Source organism: Aphis gossypii, chromosome X, assembly GCF_020184175.1.
Source record: "Aphis gossypii isolate Hap1 chromosome X, ASM2018417v2, whole genome shotgun sequence".
NCBI lineage: Eukaryota > Metazoa > Arthropoda > Insecta > Hemiptera > Aphididae > Aphis > Aphis gossypii.
In genome coordinates this window covers 29,985,985-30,005,583 of record NC_065533.1, presented here as the reverse complement: position 1 = coordinate 30,005,583, position 19,599 = coordinate 29,985,985, and the positions used below count along the sequence as shown (strand labels likewise).

Here is a 19,599-nt window from a genome sequence, read left to right as displayed (position 1 = left end):
AACCAATCTGTCAGTCATTCGTATCAACGAGCTCCAACAAATCTATGATCATTTGTTAACCATTGGCCAATTGGATGAGTGCATGTCCAATGTGTCAATGGCTTACAAATTGGCATCCAGTTTCACGGAAATCAAATATAAAAAAAAAATGGGAAAAAAAACAAAACAAACTTATATTGCAAATTACACGAATATTTTAAAATTAAAAAAATGTCAATATTTTATTTTGTTCAAACAATCCATGTATGTATTATGCAATTGTTAATTAAATTGGCATGTCGTTTATTATTATCTGTTTTTGCCTTCAGCCAAAACCATGTTGAGACTGCTCCACCGATAATGGCCGAAAAGGTACTGTCCAGTCCACCCCTTAGGCTAGGTCTAAAGACGTGCATTTTCAATATGTTGGTGTAACAAACGTCAATTGATTGCATTAATGATGTACTGCAAAACGAAAATTGTATTGATATATGCAATACAATCAGGTATTATTAATATTATTAATATACATTTTAATATTAATTACCTTGTTCTGATGACGTTAATATTTATGTTTGTCATTATATTAGCCTCGAATATATTTCGTTTTCGGCGATTTTGACTGATCTTATGGCAACCAAAAACACGATCCGTCAGATGAGAAGGGCGGTAGATCTTGTAGATATCTTACAACAATGTGTAGGCAGTGACGGGTATACTATATATGCAAACCTTTACGTTCCTAGAACAATTATAAAAACATTTAAATTATTTTTGCTGTGCTCGAACTACAATATTAAATTTGACATCGGCGGCATCTACAAGAAGTTAGTCATATTACCATTCTCGTAATTGTTTCGTAAATAACTATATGTTTAATTGTCATCAGAAATCCTATGTTCCAATCCATCGAAATTAAACAGCGTGACAATTTATATAATTTCAAGAAAGTGGAAGACGGAGATGTCCTAAAGATGTTTATTGCTGCAGCATTGAGGAGGTGCGCTTCAATACTGGGTAAAATAAACTTAACAGTAAGTTTTTCATCCATGCCTAATAATAATAACAATAATATTAATACTTGTATTTTAGTTAAATGAAATATGCAAAAATGTAACTTCCATTTTCCGGGCAGTGCATTTACCAGCACCAAGTTACAAAATAATTAAAAATCTTGTCCCTAAAATGGTACAATCGGCAATTTTAGAAGTCATTGACTTCAAATACAAACAAAATTTCACTTATATTGTAAAGGCATGTGTAAATCTACCGAAAAATACTTACATTAAAGACATTTCTGAGGTGTCATCAGACAGATTTTTTGAGTGTTTGAATTGGTCAAATAAGGTATCAGCTAATAATAATAATATAAATAATTATATTAATAATTATATTTTCTTCAGGTGGAATACAACATCTACATTCAAGATATTGCTATCTACATGGACACATATTTAAAAGATTATTTTGGTACCAATACACACAATTTTAATGATACTGATAATATTGATAATAATTCTGCAGATAAGAGGCGCTGTCTCTAGACGCTGGTTACAATTGAGATACGACCTTTTTCGTTGGAAATCCAGAAAAATGGTTATACCAAAATGAAAAAAAAAAAAAAGAAAAATTCGTAAAAGTGAGATACGACCTTTTTCGTTGGGGCAGTCGAAATGTCTACACTATGCAGTGTAGGGTTAAACGAAAGTATTTGTACTTGGAAAATCGTATAAAATCAAGTTTAGGACTTAGAGCTTTGTAAGTGGTACGAGTGCATTTACTATCGTTCTGTAGTGTTTTTGAAAGCAGGAAGTCAAAAAAACGACCGTCCGATATCACAAACTTAAAATAATGATGATTATGATAATTTGGAAAATCACGTTTACGATCTGTTTCCCGGGAAAACCGTGGGAGATATGACGAAAACCATTAAAGATTAAATTGTTCTCCGTAGGGATCTGCATATGTTCTATTATTTAGATTTTTCGAAAACTTGTTGTTTAAGCTTTTTAAAAAGCATCAGCAGTGCGTTGCCGCAGGATGTCGCAACACTCATAACCCATGTAAGACGAAATGCCACCAGGCACGCTGCATCCGGTTCATCTCACAGCGCGTCGGTAACTTACCTGCCGCCGCCGATCTGTCAATCGTTCATGGACCGCCGACAGGCGCGTACACAAGGGGGGGTTTTAGGGGTTCAAACCCCCCCCCCGAAATTTCAGGAAATAAGTTTTATTATTTATAACCTTAGGTTAGATTATATAAGAATAAAAATTTAAAACCAAAACCCCCCCAAAATATTTTTTTGTGTACGCGCCTGACCGCCGATGACACACATACATAATACAATTTTTATTCAAAATACTAATGTTATTCAATACTATAATACTAGTAAATCATACACGTCATGTTCAAAATATTTACAATTTTATACAAATAACACTAATTACACAAAAATTATTAACATATCCTACAAGATAAAAGATTGTGTGATTTAACTAGATGTTTTATATATAAAAAAAAAAAATTTATTTAAGTAATGCAATTTTACATAGTAGTACGCACTATAAAAATGCACTTAAAACAAGTCGAAACGTATATATTAACGACCAGTCGGTTGTGCAATAGTGGTTGCCCCGCTACTGATATACATGTACCTACTACGTACTTGTACATGGAAAATTGTATAAAATCATGCGTTGGACTTAGAGCATTGACAATATGGTATGAGTGCATTCATGAGTGCATTTACAATCGTTTTGTAGTGGTTTTGAAAGCCGGAAATAAAAAAAAACGACCGTCCGATATCACATAAACTTATAATAATGATGATTATGATAATTTGGAAAATCACTTATCAGTTAAAATGTTATCCCTAAAAATATTTTCACAGGAAAAATCTAAATAATAGAACTTATGCAGATCCATACGGAGAACAATTTAATCTCTAATGATTTTCGTCATATCTCTCACGGTTTTCCCGGGAAACAGATCGTAATCGTTTTCCAAATCATTATATGTTTATATGTCATGTATTTATATTACGCACTCTGATTCCAACTAAAACAAATAAAATTATCAAGTACAAAACAAAAATTGGAGGGAAAGTATTATAGTTACGCAATCTCTGTGCTGACATTTTTTGAAGCTCTAACTTCTTGAATTCGTTTGTTTTTTTTTGTGATTAAAACATTAAATATGAGTAAACGAAGCTTGTCTCTTGTAGACCTTGCAAAATCTAATGTTGTAATGTTGCAGAAATCAAGATCACCTGAAATTTCTTGCAACGACAACAGTGGTTTGTTGTCGTTTGCTTCATGTAAGTAATAAACCTACAAATGTATTGTTTTATTTTTATTTTGGTTGGTATATTAGTCATAATTAACTCCTCTGGAGTAACCAAATCCCAAAGAAAAATTACCACTAAGGACATTAATAAAAGATACTAAGGTTATTGAATGGGAAATTCAAAATGTAATTGGTAATGTAGGATTTGGTTATGTTTATTGTGGTAATTTGAATTATTAATTTTTATTATTTAATTGTAATAAACCATACAAATACTAATTTATTTTATTTATTTATTTTTTCACCAATAAAATGTCGTTGTAACAAGTACGAATAAATAATAGTCCAAACGAGCGTTTGGCAGGGAGAAAAAAATTCTACAACATAATTACTTTCAACAATCATTAAGCTACGTTAATATGCATTTACTTATAGAATTTCTTCATTAAAGCCGGGGCTATACATGGCGTAATCTTTGACTTTTTCCATAATTGTAAATTTAGGTTTGAATTCAAACTCTTGATATATATTATATCTAGCTAGTTTTTAACTAGAGAAAACCATTTTAGTCCAGTCCACATAATATCATGATTAAAAGTAAGGGTCCAGTTAATCAGCACTGATCGTTTGTTTAACATTACACTAAACTTTTAGGTACAAAACGTACGGAATCGTGTCATAAATGTGCACGATTCAGTATGCTGACAAGGGCCGTAAGCAATCGTGTTCTACCGTAATCTACGATCGAAATCTAGTTTATAAAATAACTATACCTGTAATAAGTTCGGTAGTATAAATTAGCTAATTGACATTTAGTCGATTCGTACTATTGTACTAACCACGATGTAGAGAAGAGAAGGTGATAACACTCTAGAAGTCAAAACGAAATTTTATCTCAATTTCACAATACCCATTACGGTCATAATCGATAAAAACAAGATTGATAAACAATAATATTAGATAAAAAAAGTGTCCTATCTACACTCACACCAGAACACCGGCTACCGAGTGTCATTGAACGACTATTGTATGCCTGTATCAGCAATAAAGTATAAAAATAACATTTTACAATTTACCATTATGAATACACAATAAATAACTGGTTACTGATTACTGGTATACGGTATTATGACGTATTAGTAGATAAACGATAATAAATGCTGGCATTCCGGCGAACTGTTTATTAAAACATGTGGTTTTTGATTAATCGTTATTGTTATTTTCCCATTATCAAATATGGAATATTAATCATTAATTAATTAAGTACTATACTTTAAATGTTTAACCAAAGAATACGTTATAAACAAATACTAAATTATGTGTATTATTTAAAATATAAATTTAAAGTTTGCGCCAATTATTCGAAAGCATACAGCATACCTATTATATTTTTTGATAGTGTTTTAATGTTGTAATTTGATTAATAAATTTGAAATTAAATAAAAATATACTTCTATCCAATCAGCAATATTATTATGTATATGGGAATCAGATTTCATACTTTGCCGACAACTTTATTTGTATAATTTATATATTTTATATATTATTATTTGATACTAACTCTCCGTGATATTTGTAGTAGGTTGACCAAACTCGCAGGGACGGTAGCCCGGGATACTTGCTACGATGTGTGTAAGTTTCAAGACGATAGGTCAAAGGGTTGGTTTTATACGATTTTACGATTGGCGACTATTATCTAGGTGAACCACAGCCACGGTTATGATTACATTATTATTATTGTTTTCCTTTTATCAGTTTTTTAACCTAAATAACACGTTTTCGAAAAATCTAAATAATAGAACTTATGCAGATCCCTACGGAGAACAATTTAATCTTTATTGGTTTTCGTCATATCTCCCACGGTTTTCCCGGCAAACAGCTCGTAAACGTGATTTTCCAAATTATCATATATTATCATAAGTTACGAAAAAATAAACTGCAATGCTTTGTTTAATAATACTTCATTAATGGCCATGTTAAATATTGAGTTATTCCAAAGTCAGTTCTTTCTGTTACACCCTGTACATAATTTTTAAGTTGCATTTTATTAACATAATATTAAATTAATATATATGTATACTATTTAGTTGGTATTGAGACAATCGAGCGGACATACGGGACAAGAAATGATGAACCAGCTGTTTGGAAATCAGTAAAGGTGTTGAAACAAAAAGCTTTTAAAAAAAATATATATAAAAATGCAGTAAGTTTATTTTTTTTATAATCTGGATTAAAAACTAAATAACTAATAAATTATTATATGTTTAGAAAGTCTTACGATATATAGCTGTTGCTGTTACTCAATTAAGTGCAATGGGGAACGTAATAGCAATTGACGATATTGAGTTATATTTAAAAAAAAATGGAATGTTCAATATTCATGTTAGTGAACATATTAAAAACAATAATGCTCAAATTCAAAACGTTATGCACACAACAACCTCTGATTTAGATTACACTACTACATTAAACCAAAAATTATTTAATATAATACAGCAAAATAATTTTTTAAATAATTACAAATCGTATAAAACTGAAATAATCAATAACATCATGTCTGAAAACAAACATTTAAAAAAACAGAAAGCAAAATTCATTTCCGCATACAAAAAAAAATTAAACGATGCATTTGCTAGTAAGCAACTTGAAAACCTCGTTGAATTTGAAATTGAGTAAGTTTTTTATACATTGATATATACAAATTTTCAAATTTCAAACATATATTATTCACAGGAAGCAAATACCGAAGGTTGATTATTTTTATAATGCTACAAAAGAATGGAAAGTGAATGAAAAAAATGATCAATTGAACCACATGAAAAGTTTAAATATAATGCCGGTTGTCTTGTACAACAAATTCAAAAAACTAAGTGACGATTATTTGTTTGTCCAAAATAAAGAAAACACTGTTCATCATATTTTAAACAGAACAACTTTTTTTGAATGTGTGTCGTATGATAAATAGTAAGATTATTTTTATATTATACACAGTATACATTTTTAATTATATACATTTACATTTATTTAAAGTAAACAGAATCCAGAATTTGCGCAATTAATGCACGACGCAATTAGTAACATGGTGATATGTATACAATTCAATATTGTATACCAACATATTGGCCCATTTTACGAAGTCAATGATGCGTTGACGGAAGATGGATATTCAGTATATCGTAAAGAACTTTTCCATAATTTTAGAATGATGGTGTCCAAATTAGAAGATTTGGAAAAAAACAAATATTTCGACATCGATATGATTGTGTATGTTCCTGAAAGAAAATTAATTTAAATTTAAATCACAAATACTTTTTACGTATATACATAATATATTTACAGAAAGGACGTTCCACGAATGAAAACGGTGTATACGGACAATGGCCAATGTTTAACAAAATTTATTCACGAGGAACATGACAAATTAAAAATTATTGATATCATGATTTTAGGTGTATTTCAATGGTTCAACATAAATAAATATGATACCGATTTAACCGTAAGTTATTAACATATATAATATTAAATATTTGAAAATGTATATTATAATTTAAAAAAATTGCAGATGAAATGCCTGATAAAAAACGTTTTGATATTTTCAAAATTATTAAAATTAAATTTTAAAGAGTCCTTTTCCAATTCCCATATAAAAGCATCAGTACATAAATTAAGCAGCAACAAAATTCTAAATCAATACAGATTCTCATTAAAATCACCTTTTTCTTATTCATTGAACCAAAATTCATTTCCCTCAATCAAAAATTTAAACAATAATAAATTATTCTACACCATCATACGTATACATCCTCATTTATATGAAAATTACTTCAGAGGCCATAACATAAACCCCCCTCAATTCGACTTTTCAATTTTAAAAAAAAAAATTAATTTCCTTCAACAAAATGTGAATTCTATACTTTCCAATCACCTCAACACAAATTTCGACACATTCCATTCTGATTTCCGCCTCCAACTAAAAACCTATAATTCTAATATTGCAAAAATTGATAAATACATAAAAATAAACAGTTTGAAGTCCAAACAAAATAATTTGTTAACATCAGCAGTAATAAATACACCAAAATCTATTAGAAAATCAAAACCATCATTTTATCCAAGGTATGTTATTTTTTTAAAATTAAATCGACGTCTCACCCAAATGTTTTTTTTCTTACGTTCTTAACATACCCAGCCATGCGGGTGCGACGTCCTCTTAACTACCTCATTATTTATTAAATTTTTTTTTTTTTTACAGGAGTAATGAATTGAAATTGTATATGGATAAACATTTAAATTGTACAAATATTCTAAAATAATAAAGAAATTATATTTTGTGATTATTATTGTGATTTATTTATTATTATTATTATTTAATTCCTTGTAAACACCTGAATGACGATTTAAAACTTGAAACGGGACCCGAAAAGGCTGGAAAACCGTAAAAAACGGATGAAAGAATTAAAATAAAATTGACAATATTATCATAATGAATTATTGATGGTCGTTGGCCATGATAAGGAGGTAGGAACGGACAACGCCGTCGTAACAGGAGCGTCTAAACCATAGATAATAAATACACGGATAGGACGCCTCAAATTCATTACGTATTAGTTTTGCGGTCCAGCATAGATAAGAAATTGAGGCGATTTGCTTACATTTTTGAATGTGATAACAACTGTTTTCGAAATGATTAAAGTGTATCATAATGTAAACAAGCAACCTCAATTTTTATAACCAAGTGCTTCACTGATAAGATGTTATGTCCTATCCATGTATTTATTATCTATGGTCTAAACACAGGAATGCACCTCACGCATTCTGCGCATGCGCGTAATTTATTCACCACTATCATTATGTTAGGCTGTTATCAATATATCATATCAAATCACTATAATACGATAATAATTAATAATATGAATTATGAATCAATATATCAAAATATTTTCCTGTAGAACTGCTTACTGCGCATGATGACTACGTCATCCGGTCTCGGTAAAAAGGCGCGAAATCAAATATTGTATTTTCCATTTTTCCATTACTCTACATTATGAATTATAATCACTATAAATATGCAGCAGTAATAATAATAGTATAATATATTTATAGAAAATGTTCAACTCAATACAATGTATTATTATAATACAATAAGAATTTTCCTAAAAATAGTATTTCAAATTGTGGGATCGGCTCGTGTAATAAGATCTTCTCTTTTTAAGTTACTCCCTATATTGCCTCTGAAATCATCCAATATTCTTTCCATTGTCTCACCTTGTGATAATTTAGTTGCTATTTCATGCTTTTTTGTAATAAAGTATAAAAATAACAGTTTGCAATTTACCATTATGAATACACAATAAATAACTGGTTACTGATTTCTGGTATACGGTATTATGACGTATTAGTAGATAAACGATAATAAATGCCGGCATTCCGGCAAACTGCTTATTAAAACATGTGGTTTTTGATTAATCGTTAATGTTATTTTCTCATTATCAAATATGGAATATTAATCATTAATTAATTAAGTACTATACTTTAAATGTTTAACCAAAGAATACGTTATAAACAAATACTAAATTATGTGTATTATTTAAAATATAAATTTAAAGTTTGCGCCAATTATTCGAACGCATACAGCATACCTATTATATTTTTTGATAGTGTTTTAATGTTGTAATTTGATTAATAAATTTGAATTTAAATAAAAATATACTTCTATCCAATCAGCAATATTATTATGTATATGGGAATCAGATTTCATACTTTGCCGACAACTTTATTTGTATAATTTATATATTTTATATATTATTATTTGGTACTAACTCTCCGTGATATTTGTAGTAGGTTCACCAAACTCGCAGGGACGGTATCCCGGGATACTTGCTACGATGTATGTAAGTTTCAAGACGATAGGTCAAAGGGTTGGTTTTATACGATTTTACGATTGGCGACTATTATCTAGGTGAACCACAGCCACGGTTATGATTACATTATTATTATTGTTTTCCTTTTATCAGTTTTTTAACCTAAATAACACGTTTTCGAAAAATCTAAATAATAGAACTTATGCAGATCCCTACGGAAAACTACAGAATTTTATTCACAGGCCACACTCGCAGAGATGGTAGCCCGGGGTACTTGCTACGATGTGTGAAAGTTTCAGGACGATCGGTCGAACGGTTGATTTTATACGATTTTTGGAAAGGAGATTGTAATTTGCCGTGTAAGTCCCGCGGTAGACCAACAACATCCTGCTGTACCACAGCATCCTGCATCCTGCTGCACCTCAACATCAAGCATCCTGCTGTAGCACAGCATCCAGCATCATCCTGCACCACATCATCCAGCATCCTCCTGTACCACAGCATCCAGCATCCTCCTGCACCACAGCATCCAGCATCCTCCTGCACCACAACATCCAGCATCCTAGTGTAGTGCATTTACTATCGGCCTGTAGTGTTCTCCTGTTCCAAAATCGTAGAAAATCAACCCTTCGACCGATCGTCCTGAAACTTTCACACATCGATTTCGCAAGTTTAAGTGTGATCACTTAGATTCGGTCACACTTATCACAGCATATCAAACAAAAGACATTACATGTAAAAAAATAAACCTAATCCTTTCCAAAAATTAAATACCCTAACGCCAAACAATTTTTATCCGACCAACAACACCATTTCACGAATACATCAATACATATTATCTGAAATAAAACTTTTTTCACCCCAACCCATGTTTTCTGTTATTTAAGATTTAAAATTATATTATAATTATCATAGTTATATAAATCTCAAATAGATCGCACAAGTATTCAATTATTAATTAATTTTTATACGATCGATAGCCACTGTAGATTGCGCTGCAATAATATTTTCCCTCCAATTTGGTTTTGTATTCGATAATTTTATTTGTTTTTTTGTTTTATTGTGTCAAAATGTCTTGGCGAGCACGGTTAATTGTGGGAAATGCTATTGACGGTGTTGTAGCTAACACTAAAGCTCCACCGTCCTCCACTACCCCGAACACACCACGGTTTAGGGATTGTAAGTATTTCATCTTTTTCATTTATATTTTATTTAGTTTAATTATGTTATTATGAATTGTATTACTTTTATAAAATCTATAATTATATAAAATTATAAAAGCACCAATAGAAACCAAGCAGACGAAACCATAACAGAATCTATCATGCAAATCCACGAAACTTGTAAACCGCAGAAAAACCTTAATTTCATAACACTAACAAAAACGTTATTTCATAATTGAAAAATACACTCTAAGTTAGAAAACTACATAAAAGCAAAAATAACCTAGAAAGTTATTGAAAATGTTAGTACCAATTATAGAAACATGTTTTATTTATATACCTAACTGAAAGAAACTTTTCTACGTTTTAACCAAACCAAACCTAACATTTTTCCCCAAAACAAAAAAAGCTTACCGATAAATATTTTATAACGAATTGTAAGAAGTCTACTCTAATTGAAGCAGATAAACGTTGATGACATTAAATGACAAATTCCAGCTTTCGGTACCACCTATATATATGGTACATATATGCGTTTTATTATTTTCTTATGTCAAACATAACAATTTAGAATCTTGGTTCAGCTACGCTACCACACTCCGTAGACCCAGTTTACGCACAAGCCACTCAAGATGCAACAAATTTCAACTCAACTTTAGAATTGACACCATATTCAGCTCTTAAAATCCAAAAAAACTAAAGAACCTAGAACATTACCTACAAACAATTCTATGGAAGGTATAGCTACCAACTATCTTATTTCCAAAAACCATAATGTATTTTATGTTACAGGAATATTAATTATTAATCATCATTAACAACTCTGACAGGAAGAGAATAATAATTCAATTATATTTATTGACTATTATGTGTAAATTAAAAAAATTACTCCTAACATAACGACTTGCTTTTTTATTTAAAAAAATAATTAAAAAGGTGGGGTAAGTGGATGTCGCAATGTTCTCAATACCTCCCCCCCCCTTTGAATTCTTTGACAAAATAATAAAAAAAATATATTTTTGAATTACAAAATTACAAAACTAGATTGCGCTAGGTGGTATTAGAAACACACAAGAACTTTTCATGGACGTCTAATCACGAACCGTCCCGCAACCATAGGATCTATAGCCGTGGTTGTGGGTATGTATGACACAACCGTAGTCAGAAATTGATACGTCGATTGACGTATACGATGTTCTTAAAAAACCTAAATAACACGTTTTCGAAAAATCTAAATAATAGAACTTATGCAGATCCCTACGGACAACAATTTAATCTCTATTGGTTTTCGTCATATCTCCCACGGTTTTCCCGGCAAACAGCTCGTAAACGTGATTTTCCAAAGCACGAAATTGTCAGTTTTCATTCGCGTTTTCCCGGTAAACCGATGGCCGGACGTACAATTTGCATAGAGGTCGATAACCTAACCGGGGCGATAAGGTCGTAAAAATCTACGATGACATCTATAAGACCTTTGGCGCCCATCTGTCGGCAACCCTGTTCCGGCGCATGGTGGAGACCGAGGGCCGTGACCACAATGCTGCAACGTCTTTAAGTAAGACACCGCTGTGGTGTTTGGACAGGGACAGGACGAGGACGGCCAGACCGCAACACGTTTTCGCCACCAGGCGATCATCTGAAAACACAGAGGTCGGGGGCCGGTTAGACGACAACGTGGGACACGGCACAGTGGTGTATAGCTAACCATCTTCTGTATGCCGCTGCAACGGGGCTCGGACGATCACGACGGCTTCCGAACCCAGGTTTTCTTCCATGGAGGCGAGAAAACCTGGTACTTCCGCCTCGATCCCATCTATGACTGTCTTCACCACAACGTATTCCGGTAATGTATTTACCTCGTCTGTTTTTCTCAAAGACTGTGTCCCCCTCACCAGCGGACAATATAGTGTATGTCGATTCGAAATCTCTATCTCCTGGAGAACCAAACACCACCGAGCCAAGTACTATTGATTCAGAGCGTAACCAGGGCCGAAGAATGGCATCATCATCTGACTCAGAAACTGTGTACTGGTGGTCAAGGTTTCCCTCACCAGCGGACAGTATTGTGTATTGGCATTCGAGATCTCCATCCCCCGATGAAGTAGACACTCACGAGCCAGATACTGTTAATGCTGAGCGGAACCAGGGCCGAAGAATGGTCTCATTCAGGACGCCATCCCCATCAGTAACACCCCCTCCACCGTCAAGGACGTTGAAGGCTGATCAAGTGTGTATTAATGAACAATTTTATATTGTAAATATATATTTATTTATTAAAATATATTGCAGGGCAATCCTAGGTCCCGGGCGAGGAAGTGAGTAAATATATTTTAAATGAAATTTATTATAATGATATTTTGTTTTGTTTAAAGGATAGTTGAAATGGTTGTGAAGAAGTAGTTGATAGACGTCGGTTAAGTGGATTAGGTCTCATGGGGAAACCACTATAAAAAAAACGCACCATTCGCCGTACTTCTCTAGTGGTGTGGAAATTCGGCAAAACATCTCACACGTAACGGCCCGGCGAGCGTATTTACGAACCGTAACTGAATTCGGCCAGACGGGTATGCACATCACTCATTGCGCATGCGCGTGGCACAACTGTCAATTAGATACGTTATCACTTATCAGTTATCATAGCTCATTAGTTCATTATTTACAAGATAATTGAAATTTGAAGTTTTCTTATTCTGTAGTTCTGTTCCAGTTTTTCAGTTGTATCAAGATGTCTAAAACTATTAATTTTAATTTTGATATTTTTTCTAAAGTAATTAGTGCCAGTGCAAATAATTACTTAATTCGTACAGAATTTACTCTAGAAGAAAATAATACATTTAGTGAGCTATGTAACAATTGGGTTCAACATTTTTCTACAATAACCAAACCAAATTAGATTGTTTATAAGACTTATCCTAATAAACAGCGTTATGCATATAGGAAGGATTATGTGTGTCAACATGCATCAAAACACAAATGTCTCTCTGTAGAACAAACTCCTGACAAAAATAGAATTAGGAATAAAAATTGCCAAGCTTCTATTAAAATTTTAATTAAAAATGAAACTCCTAATACTTTAAGGAAAGATGAGTTCTTAAAAAAAGGACTTAATACTGAAATTAAGGTAAGGTTAGGTTAGGCTTATCAAAGTTAGTTTGTTTTATATTTCTAAGCTAATGTTTTTTACAATTTACTTATATAAGTAGATTGATAAACAACTCTAGTGACCAAACATCAAACAAACATTTTGTTCAAGGAGAGTTATGGAAAAAAAAATTGTCTAATCAAAATAAAATTGTAATCCCCTACTTTATGTATATAGACGATTTTGAAATTAATAACCCATTGGTTTCCCATGCTTCTGTCATTTAATTTCAGCAATTACTGTAGTTTTCCTCTGATTGATCAATCAAAACTTGTAAATATTTATTTGACAACTTTTCTTGGTGACAACTTGGGATTAAATAGTATTTGTGAATTTAGTAAATCATTTTCAGCAAATTACTTTTGTAGGTTTTGCAAAGCTGATAACCTTTAACGCGACATCTATTCAAAGAAAATAGTTTATTACTTCGTAATTCTATTAATTATGCAGAAGTTGCTAGGGTTAATGATTCAAATTTCAAAGCAAACAGGGGTGTATAAAGAATCAATTTTAAATAAAATAATATCCTTTCATGTTACAACTATAGTGTTGACTTAATGCATGATATTTTCGAAGAAATTTGCCATTATAACATGTACCATATAATAAACTAATATACTAATGTTGTTAAAATATTTTCACTAGAATTATTAAATTATAGAAAACAAAATTTTTCTTATGGGCCTATAGAAATTGGAAATATTTCACCTATTATCAAACAGGCTCACTTAAAAAACTTCCACTTGAAAATGTCAGCCAAAGAGATGATGACGTTTGTTTTTTATTTTTCATTAATGGTAGGTGATTTCATTTCAGAAGATGACACTATATGGATTTTTTTCTTAAATTTCCTTGAGATTATTGAAATTTTACTTTCAAGTCAGTTTTCTAATGGCTCAATATATTGCATTTACTGAGACTTATAGAAAAGCATAATTCTGAATATATTTCTTTGTTTAAAGATACCTTAAAGCCTAAGCACCATATATAAGTGCATTATCCTACTGTTATAAAGAATTCTGGTCCTCCTAAACATTTTTGGTGTTTTAGGTTTGAAGCCTAGCAAAGAAATTAAATTATATGCACATTCAATAACGTCCAGAAAAAATATTCCCCCGTCTTTGGCTAAAAAATTCCAATACAAATATGCATATCAAATTTTAAATTCTAATCATATGATTAATGAAATCCAAATTAAAGGTAGTAATTACAATGAACTTATTTCAAGAGTTTTAAATTTAACAAGTGACCAATTTTTATGTTACTCACAAATTCAATTTAAAGGTACTACCTATAAAATAGGTTACTTTTTAACAAGATTTATTGAGGAAGTATGTTTGTATGAGATTTTAGAAATTATTATAGTTAAAGCTAGTTTCAAAGTGCAGTTTATTGTGCAACAAATTGAGATAGATTTTTTTAACTCTCATTTAAAAGCATACCAAGTAAATAAAACAAAGACCATCATATAAAAACTATCACATTTGTTTGTTTACAATTCAATGATAATATTCAAAAAGAAATTTTCAGGTTTCTAACGGGTAACCGAATAAAAAAAACTACCCAAAAAATTGAATAAAATTAATTTAATTTAAAAAAACGTGATCAAGTGGGTACCACTCTGATGTACAGTTGGTCACTATTAATTATGTGTTGAAATTGAATCCATTTATATCATTTAATACGTAAAACGATTTTGTGAACGGAGATGATTTGTCAGCCTAGGATAGTAGAATATATTTTCCAGTGGGTGGTGAATAAGGTGGTTTATATTTTAAAGACCTGATGCTTGGAGTTTGCCAAGAGTCAAAATAACATTGATGAATCATTTTTATTTACACATTTCAAGGCTTATCAAAATAAAGTAAAAACAGCTTATGGAAAGTTAAACGTACCACCAGATTCTTTTCTAAATTATAAAAATTAATTAGATAATATTTTTGCAGACAACTTTTCTATACTTGCTATAGAAGATCAAGTAGGATGGAAAATAAAAAATTTGTTAGATAACTTACCATTTACACATCCATGCCCAAATTTTAATCTGTAATTTATGAAAAGCCTTTTTGTACGGTTAAGCTATTTCATGCTATCAAGAAATTAAATAAAAGTTTATTGTCAGCTCCTAGAAAATATAGAAAATTGGGCATTCATTCTCACTTATAGTAATGTAAATGTTTTATGTAGGTATAAATTATATTTTGACTTACCAATTAAACAATGTTTTGTATAATTTAAGAAGTGTTTTACTATTTATATTTTACTGTAATGGTACAAAAATTAAGTATTATGTTGAGTGTTGACTTAAAGTTAAAACGTGTTTGTGAATATTGTAAATTATTATTATTTAATATATTAAGTGTTAACCTTCAAATTTGTATTTTGAACTTTTAACAACTATTAATTAATAATTATCTAAATTATCTAACTTGGAATAAAGTTAAAAATGAAAATAGCATGGTTTTTTTATTCTTACTGGTCACACTGATTTTTCCTCCCAAAACATGGCGAACTGAATTTAATACCAGCCTATGCTGACTGTGTTATTTCATATCAGTATCCTTTCTGATTATTCTATTCTGTGGTTAGATGGCCGCGCACCGCGCAATCACACGGTGTGTCATGCAAATAGGTACATTATAAATTAATTAATAAAAAATCGAATAATTGTGCGATCGAAATGAGACTTGCACCATTAGATTACACTCGTACTCGACTATTATCCTTGATAATTTTATGCAAAAATACAAAAAGCCTGGAGTCAATGAGCTGACGGCGGGGGTTTTTAAAAGTGAATGCAGCAACCAAGTTTTCAAAATCGATTTCACAAGTTTAAGTGTGATCACTTAGATTCGGTCACACTTATCACAGCATATCAAATGAAAGACATTACATGCAAAAAAATAAACCTAATCCTTTCCAAAAATTAAATACCCAACGCCAAACAATTTTTATCCGACCAACAACACCATTTCACGAATACATCAATACATATTATCTGAAATAAAACTTTTTTCACCCCAACCCATGTTTTCTGTTATTTAAGATTTAAAATTATATTATAATTATCATAGTTATATAAATCTCAAATAGATCGCACAAGTATTCAATTATTAATTAATTTTTATACGATCGATAGTCACTGTAGATTGCGCTGCAATAATATTTTCCCTCCAATTTGGTTTTGTATTCGATAATTTTATTTGTTTTTTTGTTTTATTGTGTCAAAATGTCTTGGCGAGCACGGTTAATTGTGGGAAATGCTATTGACGGTGTTGTAGCTAACACTAAAGCTCCACCGTCCTCCACTACCCCGAACACACCACGGTTTAGGGATTGTAAGTATTTCATCTTTTTCATTTATATTTTATTTAGTTTAATTATGTTATTATGAATTGTATTACTTTTATAAAATCTATAATTATATAAAATTATAAAAGCACCAATAGAAACCAAGCAGACGAAACCATAACAGAATCTATCATGCAAATCCACGAAACTTGTAAACCGCAGAAAAACCTTAATTTCATAACACTAACAAAAACGTTATTTCATAATTGAAAAATACACTCTAAGTTAGAAAACTACATAAAAGCAAAAATAACCTAGAAAGTTATTGAAAATGTTAGTACCAATTATAGAAACATGTTTTATTTATATACCTAACTGAAAGAAACTTTTCTACGTTTTAACCAAACCAAACCTAACATTTTTCCCCAAAACAAAAAAAGCTTACCGATAAATATTTTATAACGAATTGTAAGAAGTCTACTCTAATTGAAGCAGATAAACGTTGATGACATTAAATGACAAATTCCAGCTTTCGGTACCACCTATATATATGGTACATATATGCGTTTTATTATTTTCTTATGTCAAACATAACAATTTAGAATCTTGGTTCAGCTACGCTACCACACTCCGTAGACCCAGTTTACGCACAAGCCACTCAAGATGCAACAAATTTCAACTCAACTTTAGAATTGACACCATATTCAGCTCTTAAAATCCAAAAAACTAAAGAACCTAGAACATTACCTACAAACAATTCTATGGAAGGTATAGCTACCAACTATCTTATTTCCAAAAACCATAATGTATTTTATGTTACAGGAATATTAATTATTAATCATCATTAACAACTCTGACAGGAAGAGAATAATAATTCAATTATATTTATTGACTATTATGTGTAAATTAAAAAAATTACTCCTAACATAACGACTTGCTTTTTTATTTAAAAAAATAATTAAAAAGGTGGGGTAAGTGGATGTCGCAATGTTCTCAATACCTCCCCCCCCCTTGAAACATTATTTTCGTATAATATGGAATACGGCTGGATAGTTTTAAGTCGCCTGGTAAACGAATTGGACTTGTAGTGGTGGCTAAACAAAGTACTTTACTCCGTAATCCTGCACCATATATTACTTTCTGGACAACTCGACCCCACCACCACTCTGCTAATTATATGTACCTAAAATGCATCCCTAGCATAGTAGAGATTCTGACAAATCCAGTGATATGATTATTTAAGTCGTAATACAAATTTATGATTTTTAGTGAATTTTAAATCGATTTGTATCTACCGCAGTAGTGCATATTATAAGTACCCGAGACAGATAGTTCGAAAAAAAATTATTAAAAATCAAAATTTTGTTCTACAGCTTTTAAAATGATATCACTCGATTTTAAATGACTTACTCTATATCAACAAACAGTTTTAGGTCGCCTGGTAAGCGAATTTTACTTGTAGTAGTAGCTAAACGTATTATTTTACACGCGGTAATCCTGCACCAAGTATTATTTTCTGGACAACTCGACTACACCGCAGTAGACCCTCCCGACCGCCAAACTTCACCGCCCAAAAACTTCCGAGATATTCATTTCCAAAAAAAAAAATGAAAGCGAAATCGTAATCAACAACTCGTGCACTACAGAATTATGATGTTAAATTGATAAATGTGTTCCCAACCAATGGGTTACGACTGACGATCCCATAAATATATACATGAAAATATTTTTAGCCATAAAATTATAAAAGCACCGATAAAAATCAAGCAGACGAAACCATAACAGAATCTATCATGCAAATCCACGAAACTTGTAAACCGCAGAAAACCCTTAATTTCATAACACTAACAAAAACGTTATTTCATAATTGAAAAATACACTCTAAGTTAGAAAACTACATAAAAGCAAAAATAACCTAGATAGTTATTGAAAATGTTAGTACCAATTATAGAAACATGTTTTATTTATATAACTGAAAGAAACTTTTCTACGTTTTAACCAAACCAAACCTAACATTTTTCCACAAAACAAAAAAAGCTTACCGATAAATATTTTATAACAAATTTTAAAAAGTCTACTCTAATTGAAGCAGGTATATCTGATTCCGACGGCGACGTCACCGAATGCTCCTTCGTCTACTCCTTTTTCAGGGGACCTTCTCCGATACGACGCATCTACCGTTGACGAGTCATCATCTTCAGCGTCCGTGCTGTAGTCGTCGTCTTCTTTGGTAGAGCTGAACCTACGTCTCCTGACCCGACAGCGACCAGACCACCGATCCGCCGCGCCTCCTCGACCTTCGCCTCCTTAATCGATGACCACGTCTCAATGTTATTAAATCGCTAATACCATTTTTTAACTGACCAACATCGTCAAAAGCTTCAGTAATACTGATGTTGTCTTTTAGGAGTTCTCTCGCATAGTTCTACTAACACGACTGCGGACGATTTCTTTGAAGTTGAGAGTTTACCAGACATAATAAATAATAAGCTGTGTTCAAAAACATCGGATTTCTCAAATGAAATCATATTCGGCATCATTGAACGATACATGCATGGGCAGCCCGCTTCCTGCCCAGCATAACTATTACGGTATTCGAAAATATTGTTGATCATATTATCCTGGTAGTACTCCCGTTTTATTTCTCTTACAGTAATTGGTTCGATTCATAGTAAAGTGTAAAAAATGAGTGATTCTCGCAACCACACAGTCCAGTCTTCCGCTACGTTCAAAACATTTGAACGCATCAGCATCAAAAAAGATAAAAACATCGTTCAAAACTGCTTAGTCGAACTTAAATTCATCGCCCCAAAAATCCCACTTTTATTTCTATTCCTTTGTAAATCACTACAGGGGCCCCGAACTGTTTTCACAT

At 31.5% G+C, this 19,599-nt stretch overlaps 1 protein-coding gene across 1 annotated transcript; it reads left to right on the top strand.

The window, feature by feature from the left end:
* The first annotated feature begins 4,923 nt into the window (after positions 1-4,923).
* Positions 4,924-8,235, top strand: LOC126552461 (uncharacterized). Its single transcript, XM_050207158.1, has 7 exons — positions 4,924-5,470; positions 5,536-5,939; positions 6,001-6,231; positions 6,298-6,531; positions 6,607-6,763; positions 6,830-7,383; positions 8,217-8,235. Exons 2-7 carry the CDS (start codon positions 5,581-5,583, stop codon positions 8,233-8,235), a joined length of 1,554 nt encoding a protein of 517 aa, XP_050063115.1. The 5' UTR covers positions 4,924-5,470; positions 5,536-5,580.
* Positions 8,236-19,599: the final 11,364 nt, after the last annotated feature.

Bases quoted from the DNA above. Each gene is read 5' to 3' on its own strand.
- LOC126552461 (XM_050207158.1), top strand. From the start codon at position 5,581: ATGGGGAACGTAATAGCAATTGACGATATTGAGTTATATTTAAAAAAA. The intron at 6,532-6,606 runs GTATGTTCCTGA...ATATATTTACAG, and splicing joins TTCGACATCGATATGATTGT to AAAGGACGTTCCACGAATGA. The intron at 6,764-6,829 runs GTAAGTTATTAA...AAAAAATTGCAG, and splicing joins AATATGATACCGATTTAACC to ATGAAATGCCTGATAAAAAA.